Here is an 11,069-nt window from a genome sequence, read left to right as displayed (position 1 = left end):
AAAGAACGCCGAAATCCGAGTTATAACGAAGAAGTTATGGCCCGTCGAAGTTTTACGGCAAAACCAGCACGACACCGAGAGACGTAAATAGTGAATTTACGATGGAGGACTTTTTAGCCTTAGAAATCTAAACAAAAGTTGTAGTATACGTTAAACCGAGAACATACAAAAAAAGAACGCCCTAATCTGACTTCGTATGAGGAAGTTATAATTTTTCTAAGATTTGGCATAACAGTGCACAGCCCGGAATTCGAATTTTAGATCGAGTGGTTTTTGGCCAACGCGACCTAAATGAGAATTGAAGATCTCATTAATAGGAACTCAACGAAAAAAAGATAGACGAAAACGGAGTCCGTATGTAAAAGTTATGAATTTTACGCGGACATTTAACAGTGTAATCACCTCCTACTGTTAAATTTAAGATCGGTCGAGAATTAGCCGACGGAGTAAAAAGAAAAGTTGTAGATTTTATTTTTACCTACGCGTGGATATAAATAACGTCAAAAACGAAGCTCGTATGCGAAAGTTATGGACGAAGCTTAGTCTCTACTTTTCGAGCGCGGCGAATTCGATACAGTTTTGTAAATCCGAGATAGAATGAGAATTAGCCAACGGGGTCTAAATGAAAGTTGTAGTACTCGTAAATACCAATGCGTGGATATAAATAACGCCGGAAACGGAGCTCGTATGCGAAAGATATGGACGAAGCTTAGTCGCTACTCTTCGTGCACGATAAATACGATACAGTTTTTGTAAATCTGAGATAGAATGAGAATTAGCCGACGGGATCTAAATGAAAGTTGTAGTACTCGTAAATACCAACGTGTATATATAAAGAACGTAGAAAACGGAGCTCGTACGCAGAAGATACTAACGAAACTTAGGGGCTACTTTACTATAAAAACCCTATAAATAAAGGGTGAACTCTTCATATTTTCTTCACACCATAAGCCTCTCTTTCTCTCTCTAACTTCTCTCTAACCTCCTTAAACCCCTCCCAAGTCTAGGGAACCTCCCTAGCATGAGAAGGAAGCCCCGGAGCGCCCGACGGCTACGAGAAGAATAGGCTTTCGGCAGGGCCGGTCCATTGTTTTTTACTACCCGGGGCGAGATAAAAAAATTATGCCCTTATATGTGTACCGTACAATAACAAAAACATATAATCAAAAAAATGCAGTAATTTCAAATATAAAAAATGCAGTAATTTTTATAATCAAACAAATAATACAAAAAATCACCTAAAACGATGTCTTTACGCATTTTTTGAAGCGAAAACATCTCTTATTTTACAATAATCAATATTTTTAAAAAAATCACTTTCAATACTTAAAATTGCTAATTCATTCAATCTTTCTTGAGTCATGGTACTTCGGAGATCCGATTTCAAAAGCTTCAATTTTGAAAAACTTCTTCCGCGGAAACAACTGTAACCGACACCGTCAATAATATCTTATATGCAACCAACACATTAGGGAACATATCCATTCTTCTTGCATACTCTATTATTTGAATAGATGTCCAAGGACTTCGACTTTTGTATGCTTCATCCGGCAACATTTTCTGCAAAAGTTTTAACTCAATGAATAAACCATCTCCATCAATGTCATAATCTTCACCATTTTTCAAATTGGACTCAAGATTTAAACAACATTTCTTTAATTCATCATCAACTAAAGAAACTAATTTGGAACCATCAAACAAAAAACCAAATATCGATTTAAAATATTACATTTGTTCAAATCTACTTTTCAATTGAACAAGAGCCATATCAACAAGAATAAAAAAATAATCCCTTTTAAATGCTTCTTGAGAAGATTGGTGTTCTCTTTCGGTATTTGGAATTTCATCAAAATGTTTTTTTCTTTTTTTATTGCGTTTTTTTGGAAATTCGGGTTTAACTTTAACACTATTTGCTATTTCTTTTGCTTCACTAATAGCAAAGTCAAACCTATTTTCCCTATATCCTTCAAAATAATTAATTAACCTCTCTAAATTTTTTACATCAACATCAAGAAGCATTTCTTTGGATTGTAACTTTTTGCTTACCAAATTAATTTTGTACAAAATATCATACCATATAACTAAACTTAAAATAAATTCAAAACTAGAAAATTCACCATTTACTAGTGAATCAGCATCTCTACACACTTGTCCATAATCACTTATTTTAGATAATTTTTTAAAGCTTTTCTTATTTGATAAAATTGTGTTTTTATTTCTTTAACACATTCAATATGACTTTCCCAACGAGTAGCTGATAATGATTTAAGTGTTAGATCATCAACAAACTCAAGTAAAACACTCCATATTTTGGTTGAATTAGAAAAAAACATTATAAATCGTTTGACATGTACCAAAAAAAGTTTTTGCCTTTTGGCAAGAATTTGCTATATCACACAAAACCAAATTTAAACTATGACATCCACAAGGCATATAAAAAGCTCTATTATTTATATCAAGCAATCGTTTTTGAACACCTTGGTGTTTACCTTTCATATTTGCCCCATTATCATACCCTTGACCACGAACATAATTAATATCCAAATCAAGAGATTTTAGGGCATCTTGTAAAACATTAAAAAGACCTAGAGCGGATGTATCGTCTACAATTAAAAACTCTAAAAAAACTCTTCAACTTTTAATGGAACACTTTCCAAATCTACACATCTTATAATCAAAGTCATTTGTTCTTGGCGACTAGCATCCGGAGTGCAATCAAGAATTATAGAAAAATATTTTGCCTTTTTGATTTTTTTAATAATTGCACATTTTACCTCGGATGCTAACATTTCAATTAATTCATTTTGAATTTTATGACTAAGATAATGATTATGTGTTTCTTTGTCTTGAATCATTCGAAAATGTTCTTTCATTATCGGATCCCACTCCGCAATCGATTCAATTACACTTAAAAAATTACCATTTGAGTTTTCATAAATTTTTTCATTTGTACCACGAAAAGCCAAGTTATTTTTTGCTAAACATTTTACAACAGAAATAATTCTAACCATAACTTCTTTCCAATGTTCAGTATCTTTTTTTATCCTTTCTTGAATTTCTTTGTCAATTGTTTCGTTTTTATTTAACCTAATTCGCGTTTCATTCCAAGTTCTTAAATTATCCATATGATCGCAACTATTTTCATGTTGTTTTAATGTTTCACTAAGATGATTCCAATCTTTAATTCCTTCGGTTGCCAAACTACTTTTAGTTCGAACGGTTTTAAACAACTTACAACAAAAACAAAAAACTTTATCAAGTTCTTTTGAATACACTAACCATTTTCTATCAAAAGAATCACCATTTCTTAATTTCCGAATAAAAAAATCAAATGAAAAATGTCTACCAAGTGAATCTTTTGGAAAAATTGTGTTGGTATCAACTTCTCTATTTGGCCCTTTTTCTATTAGTAAATCTTTCATTTTTGAATCTAAATCATCCCATACTCTAGGATCAAAAATATTAAAATCACTTGGTTTATCTTTATCAAAAAAATCATTTTTTTTCAAAATCATTGGAAATATCAACCGAATCATTGGAAGTACTAGGTGGAACATTAAAATTATTAACCGGATCATTAGAATTTTGATTTCTAACAAAATATTTATTCAAAGACCCTCTTAATTGATTAACCTCTTCTTGTTCTTTTCTTTTTCGTTTTCTATTTTAAGCACCCGATGGTTGTTTTCGGGGAAACATGTTTAAAAATCAGCAAATCTAGTTATAAAGCTAAGCAAAGAAAAAAAAATCAATAAATCTAGTTATAAAAGCTAAGCAAAGAAAGATACAACCTGACCAAAGTTTTCGTTTTTATTTTCCACTTTGAAGATGTCTATAATCTGAAAAATAAAACATAAAATCAGAAATACAAATCCATTTTCAACAACTACCGACTAATAGCACTACAATGAAAAAAATATATACCTTTCAAGAGACTAAAATAAACAAAAATCAGCCTCCCAAGTCCTGGTTCACATCACAAAAACAAGAACAAACCTTTACAAAAGTAATTCACAAATTTGTATCATAAACAAACCATAGTAATCAGAAACCATACCTGAAGTAAACCATAAATCTCATATACCAAACAACAGAATTTGATGCTCGAATTTGTATCAGAAACAAAAGATGACTTTTTTATTGTAATCCAACTGATGAAATCCAACAGGTAATAAAAAAATTCATGAATCCTAAAACAAACAGATGATTGATGGCAGCAAGTTTAGAGGTGATAGATTGATGCAGCAGGTTTGGTGTTCAAACATAAATAAAAAAAATCACTAGAAGAAAAATAGAAAACATACCCTAATCAGTTGAAGAGCAGACGATGAGAAAAGAATTCAGAAACCAAGAAACCACACAGGTCTTTCGTTCCTACAACAAATCACAATAATCAATTACTCATATTAAGAACAAAGAACCGATGATTGATGGCAGCAAGTTTATGTATTTAGCAAAATCACAATCAATTGAAGAAAACTCACCCAAAAATCGAGCAAAATCACAATCAATTGAAGAAAACTCACCCAAAAATCGAGTGGATGAGAATAGAAATCAACAATCAGGTCTCCAGTCTCCGGGTTGTGTTTGATTTCTCCATTCTTCGGGTTGTGTTTGATGTCTTCGAACTCAGGTCTCAGTAATTAGAAATCAAGAATCAGAGATGAAGATCGATTGCATGTATCAGACTATCAGTTTTAGAGAAGATTAAATAAGAAATTGAGCAAGAAAGGAATGGGAATCGGCAAATCATACCACAGAACAAATACTTCAATCGATTTGAACGTTCGTCGACTCCACGATCTCCCCAATGTCCGATTTTCATAATTTTTAGCTTTTTCATTTGACGATTGACGATTGCGTTCTCACAGTTCACAGTTCGCGCTCAAGAATCGGATGCCCCAATGTTGCCGATCGCTGTTAATTTTCGGAGTGGAGTAATTGGACTAAATTTTTGGGCCTAAAATACATATATATATATATATATATATATATATATATATATATATATATATATATATTAATTGCTGTATAGAAAACATGCCCTGATTTTTTTGATGCCCTGGGCTTAAGCCCAACTTGCCCATGTAGTTGGGCCGGCCCTGTTAGTAAATCTTTCATTTTTGAATCTAAATCATCCCATACTCTAGGATCAAAAATATTAAAATCACTTGGTTTATCTTTATCAAAAAAAGCATTTTTTTTCAAAATCATTGGAAATATCAACAGAATCATTGGAAGTACTAGGTGGAACATTAAAATTATTAACCGGATCATTAGAATTTTGATTTCTAACAAAATATTTATTCAAAGACCCTCTTAATTGATTAGCCTCTTCTTGTTCTTTTCTTTTTCGTTTTCTATTTTGAGAACCCGATGGTTGTTTTCGGGGAAACATGTTTAAAAATCAGCAAATCTAGTTATAAAAGCTAAGCAAAGAAAAAAAATCAATAAATCTAGTTATAAAAGCTAAGCAAAGAAAGATACAACCTGACCAAAGTTTTCGTTTTTATTTTCCACTTTGAAGATGTCTATAATCTGAAAAATAAAACATAAAATCAGAAATACAAATCCATTTTCAACAACTACTAACTAATAGCACTACAATGAAGTAAATATATACCTTTCAAGAGACTAAAATAAACAAAAATCAGCCTCCCAAGTCCTGGTTCACATCACAGAAACAAGAACAAACCTTTAGAAAAGTAATTCACAAATTTGAATCATAAACAAACCATAGTAATCAGAAACTATACCTGAAGTAAACCATAAATCTCATATACCAAACAGCAGAATTTGATGCTCGAATTTGTATCAGAAACTAAAGATGACTTTTTTTATTGTAATCCAACTCATGAAATCCAACGGGTAATAAAAAAAATTCCTGAATCCTAAAACAAACAGATGATTGATGGCAGCAAGTTTAGAGGTGATAGATTGATGCAGCAGGTTTGGTGTTCAAACAGAAATAAAAAAAAAATCACTTGAAGAAAAATAGAAAACTCACCCTAATCAGTTGAAGAGCAGACGATGAGAAAAGAATTCAGAAACCGAGAAACCACACAGGTCTTTCGTTCCTACAACAAATCACAATAATCAATTACTCATATTAAGAACAAAGAACCGATGATTGATGGCAGCAGTTTATGTATTTATCAAAATCACAATCAATTGAAGAAAACTCACCCAAAAATCGAGCAAAATCACACCAATTGAAGAAAACTCACCCAAAAATCGAGTGGATGAGAACAGAAATCGGCAATCAGGTCTCCAGTCTCTGGGTTGTGTTTGATTTCTCTGGTCTTCGGGTTATGTTTGATGTCTTCGAACTCAGGTCTCAGTAATTAGAAATCAAGAATCAGAGATGAAGATCGATTGAATGTATCAGACTACCAGTTTTAGAGAAGATTGAATAAGAAATTGAGAGGAAGGAATGGGAATCGACAAATCATACCATAGAACAAATACTTCAGTCGATTAGAACGTTCGTCGACTCCCCGATCTCCCCGATGTCCGATTTTCAAAATTTTTAGCTTTTTCATTTGACTATTGACGATTGCGTTCTCACAGTTCACAGTTCGCGCTCAAGAATCGGATGCCCCAATGTTGCCGATCGCTGTTAATTTTTGGAGTGGAGTAATTGGACTAAATTTTTGGGCCTAAATTACATATATATATATATATATATATATATATATATATATATATATATATATATATATATATATATATTATTAATTGCTGTATAGAAAATATGCCCCGATTTTTTTAATACCCTAGGCTTTAGCCCAACTTGCCCATGTAGTTGGGCCGACCCTGTTAGTAAATCTTTTATTTTTAAATCTAAATCATCGCATACTCTAGGATCAAAAATATTAAAATCACTTGGTTTATCTTTATCAAAAAAAAACATTTTTTTCAAAATCATTGGAAATATCAACCGAATAATTGGAAGTACTAGGTGGAACATTAAAATTATTAACCGGATCATTAGAATTTTGATTTCTAACAAAATATTTATTCAAAGACCGTCTTAATTGATTAGCCTCTTCTTGTTCTTTTCTTTTTCGTTTTCTATTTTGAGCACCCGATGGTTGTTTTCGGGGAAACATGTTTAAAAATCAGCAAATCAAGTTATAAAAGCTAAGCAAAGAAAAAAAAATCAATAAATCTAGTTATAAAAGCTAAGCAAAGAAAGATACAACCTGACCAAAGTTTTCGTTTTTATTTTCCACTTTGAAGATGTCTATAATCTGAAAAATAAAACATAAAATCAGAAATACAAATCCATTTTCAACAACTACTAACTAATAGCACTACAATGAAATAAATATATACCTTTCAAGAGACTAAAATAAACAAAAATCAGCCTCCCAAGTCCTGGTTCACATCACAGAAACAAGAACAAACCTTTAGAAAAGTAATTCACAAATTTGAATCATAAACAAACCATAGTAATCAGAAACTATACCTGAAGTAAACCATAAATCTCATATACCAAACAGCAAAATTTGATGCTCGAATTTGTATCAGAAACAAAAGATGACTTTTTTTATTGTAATCCAACTGATGAAATCCAACAGGTAATAAAAAAATTCCTGAATCCTAAAACAAACAGATGATTGATGGCAACAAGTTTAGAGGTGATAGATTGATGCAGCAGGTTTGGTGTTCAAACATAAATAAAAAAAAATCACTTGAAGAAAAATAGAAAACTTACCCTAATCAGTTGAAGAGCAGACGATGAGAAAAGAATTCAGAAACCGAGAAACCACACAGGTCTTTCGTTCCTACAACAAATCACAATAATCAATTACTCATATTAAGAACAAAGAACCGATGATTGATGGCAACAGTTTATGTATTTATCAAAATGACAATCAATTGAAGAAAACTCACCCAAAAATCGAGCAAAATCACAATCAATTGAAGAAAACTCACCCAAAAATCGAGTGGATGAGAATAGAAATCGGCAATTAGGTCTCTAGTCTCCGGGTTGTTTTTGATTTCTCCAGTCTTCGGGTTGTGTTTGATGTCTTCGAACTCAGGTCTCAGTAATTAGAAATCAAGAATCAGAGATGAAGATCGATTGAATGTATCAGACTATCACTTTTAGAGAAGATTGAATAAGAAATTGAGAGGAAGGAATGGGAATCGACAAATCATACCACAAAACAAATACTTCAGTCGATTTGAACGTTCGTCGACTCCACGATCTCCACAATGTCCGATTTTCAAAAAATTTAGCTTTTTCATTTGATGATTGACGATTGCGTTCTCACAGTTCACAGTTCGCGCTCAAGAATCGGATGCCCCAATGTTGCCGATCGCTGTTAATTTTTGGAGTGGAGTAATTGGACTAAATTTTTGGGCCTGAATTATATATATATATATATATATATATATATATATATATATATATATATTATTAATTGCTGTATAGAAAATATGTCCCGATTTTTTTGATGCCCTGGGCTTTAGCCCAACTTGCCCATGTAGTTGGGCCGGCCCTGTTAGTAAATCTTTCATTTTTGAATCTAAATCATCCCATACTCTAGGATCAAAAATATTAAAATCACTTGGTTTATCTTTATCAAAAAAAAACATTTTTTTCAAAATCATTGGAAATATCAACCGAATAATTGGAAGTACTAGGTGGAACATTAAAATTATTAACCGGATCATTAGAATTTTGATTTCTAACAAAATATTTATTCAAAGACCGTCTTAATTGATTAGCCTCTTCTTGTTCTTTTCTTTTTCGTTTTCTATTTTGAGCACCCGATGGTTGTTTTCGGGGAAACATGTTTAAAAATCAGCAAATCAAGTTATAAAAGCTAAGCAAAGAAAAAAAATCAATAAATCTAGTTATAAAAGCTAAGCAAAGAAAGATACAACCTGACCAAAGTTTTCGTTTATATTTTCTACTTTGAAGATGTCTATAATCTGAAAAATAAAACGTAAAATCAGAAATACAAATCCATTTTCAACAACTACTGACTAATAGCACTACAACGAAATAAATATATACCTTTCAAGAGACTAAAATAAACAAAAATCAGCCTCCCAAGTCCTGGTTCACATCACAGAAACAAGAACAAACCTTTAGAAAAGTAATTCACAAATTTGAATCATAAACAAACCATAGTAATCAGAAACTATACCTGAAGTAAACCATAAATCTCATATACCAAACAGCAAAATTTGATGCTCGAATTTGTATCAGAAACAAAAGATGACTTTTTTTATTGTAATCCAACTGATGAAATCCAACAGGTAATAAAAAAAATTCCTGAATCCTAAAACAAACAGATGATTGATGGCAACAAGTTTAGAGGTGATAGATTGATGCAGCAGGTTTGGTGTTCAAACATAAATAAAAAAAAATCACTTGAAGAAAAATAGAAAACTTACCCTAATCAGTTGAAAAGCAGACGATGAGAAAAGAATTCAGAAACCGAGAAACCACACAGGTCTTTCGTTCCTACAACAAATCACAATAATCAATTACTCATATTAAGAACAAAGAACCGATGATTGATGGCAACAGTTTATGTATTTATCAAAATGACAATCAATTGAAGAAAACTCACCCAAAAATCGAGCAAAATCACAATCAATTGAAGAAAACTCACCCAAAAATCGAGTGGATGAGAATAGAAATCGGCAATTAGGTCTCTAGTCTCTGGGTTGTTTTTGATTTCTCCAGTCTTCGGGTTGTGTTTGATGTCTTCGAACTTAGGTCTCAGTAATTAGAAATCAAGAATCAGAGATGAAGATCGATTGAATGTATCAGACTATCAGTTTTAGAGAAGATTGAATAAGAAATTGAGAGGAAGGAATGGGAATCGACAAATCATACCACAAAACAAATACTTCAGTCGATTTGAACGTTCGTCGACTCCACGATCTCCACAATGTCCGATTTTCAAAATTTTTAGCTTTTTCATTTGACGATTGACGATTGCGTTCTCACAGTTCACAGTTCGCGCTCAAGAATCAGATGCCCCAATGTTGCCGATCGCTGTTAATTTTTGGAGTGGAGTAATTGGACTAAATTTTTGGGCCTGAATTATATATATATATATATATATATATATATATATATATATATATATATATATATATATATATATATATATATATATATATATATATATATATATATATATTATTAATTGTTGTATCGAAAATATGCCCCGATTTTTTTGATGCCCTGGGCTTTAGCCCAACTTGCCCATGTAGTTGGGCCGGCCCTGTTAGTAAATCTTTCATTTTTGAATCTAAATCATCCCATACTCTAGGATCAAAAATATTAAAATCACTTGGTTTATCTTTATCAAAAAAAACATTTTTTTCAAAATCATTGGAAATATCAACCGAATCATTGGAAGTACTAGGTGGAACATTAAAATTATTAACCAGATCATTAGAATTTTGATTTCTAACAAAATATTTATTCAAAGACTCTCTTAATTGATTAGCCTCTTCTTGTTCTTTTCTTTTTCGTTTTCTATTTTGAGCACCCGATGGTTGTTTTCGGGGAAAAATGTTTAAAAATAAGCAAATCTAGTTATAAAAGCTAAGCAAAGAAAAAAAATCAATAAATCTAGTTATAAAAGCTAAGCAAAGAAAGATACAACCTGACCAAAGTTTTCGTTTATATTTTCCACTTTGAAGATGTCTATAATCTGAAAAATAAAACGTAAAATCAGAAATACAAATCCATTTTCAACAACTACTGACTAATAGCACTACAATGAAATAAATATATACCTTTCAAGAGACTAAAATAAACAAAAATCAGCCTCCCAAGTCCTGGTTCACATCACAGAAACAAGAACAAACCTTTAGAAAAGTAATTCACAAATTTGAATCATAAACAAACCATAGTAATCAGAAACTATACCTGAAGTAAACCATAAATCTCATATACCAAACAGCAAAATTTGATGCTCGAATTTGTATCAGAAACAAAAGATGACTTTTTTTATTGTAATCCAACTGATGAAATCCAACAGGTAATAAAAAAAATTCTTGAATCCTAAAACAAACAGATGATTGATGGC

At 31.6% G+C, this 11,069-nt stretch overlaps 1 protein-coding gene across 1 annotated transcript; it reads right to left on the bottom strand.

The window, feature by feature from the left end:
• Positions 1-1,392: 1,392 nt before the first annotated feature.
• Positions 1,393-3,422, bottom strand: LOC145119680 (uncharacterized). The gene is made up of 4 exons (XM_079055384.1): positions 2,921-3,422; positions 2,490-2,603; positions 1,746-2,081; positions 1,393-1,679 (listed from the first exon to the last, which is right to left on the bottom strand). The coding sequence occupies exons 1-4, from the start codon at positions 3,420-3,422 to the stop codon at positions 1,393-1,395; spliced, it is 1,239 nt and encodes a 412-aa protein (XP_078911510.1).
• Between the last annotated feature and the right edge of the window lie 7,647 nt (positions 3,423-11,069).

Source organism: Lactuca virosa, chromosome 6 (assembly GCF_052849685.1).
Source record: "Lactuca virosa cultivar CGN04683 chromosome 6, Lactuca_virosa_CGN04683_v6, whole genome shotgun sequence".
Classification (NCBI taxonomy): Eukaryota; Viridiplantae; Streptophyta; class Magnoliopsida; order Asterales; family Asteraceae; genus Lactuca; species Lactuca virosa.
This window is presented reverse-complemented; position numbering and strand designations above follow the sequence as displayed.

Bases quoted from the DNA above. Each gene is read 5' to 3' on its own strand.
- LOC145119680 (XM_079055384.1), bottom strand. From the start codon at position 3,422: ATGAAAGATTTACTAATAGAAAAAGGGCCAAATAGAGAAGTTGATACC. The intron at 2,604-2,920 runs GTAATTTTTTAA...TTTTAATTGTAG, and splicing joins AATTTATGAAAACTCAAATG to ACGATACATCCGCTCTAGGT. The intron at 2,082-2,489 runs GTAAACACCAAG...TTTTAAGTTTAG, and splicing joins TAATGGGGCAAATATGAAAG to TTATATGGTATGATATTTTG.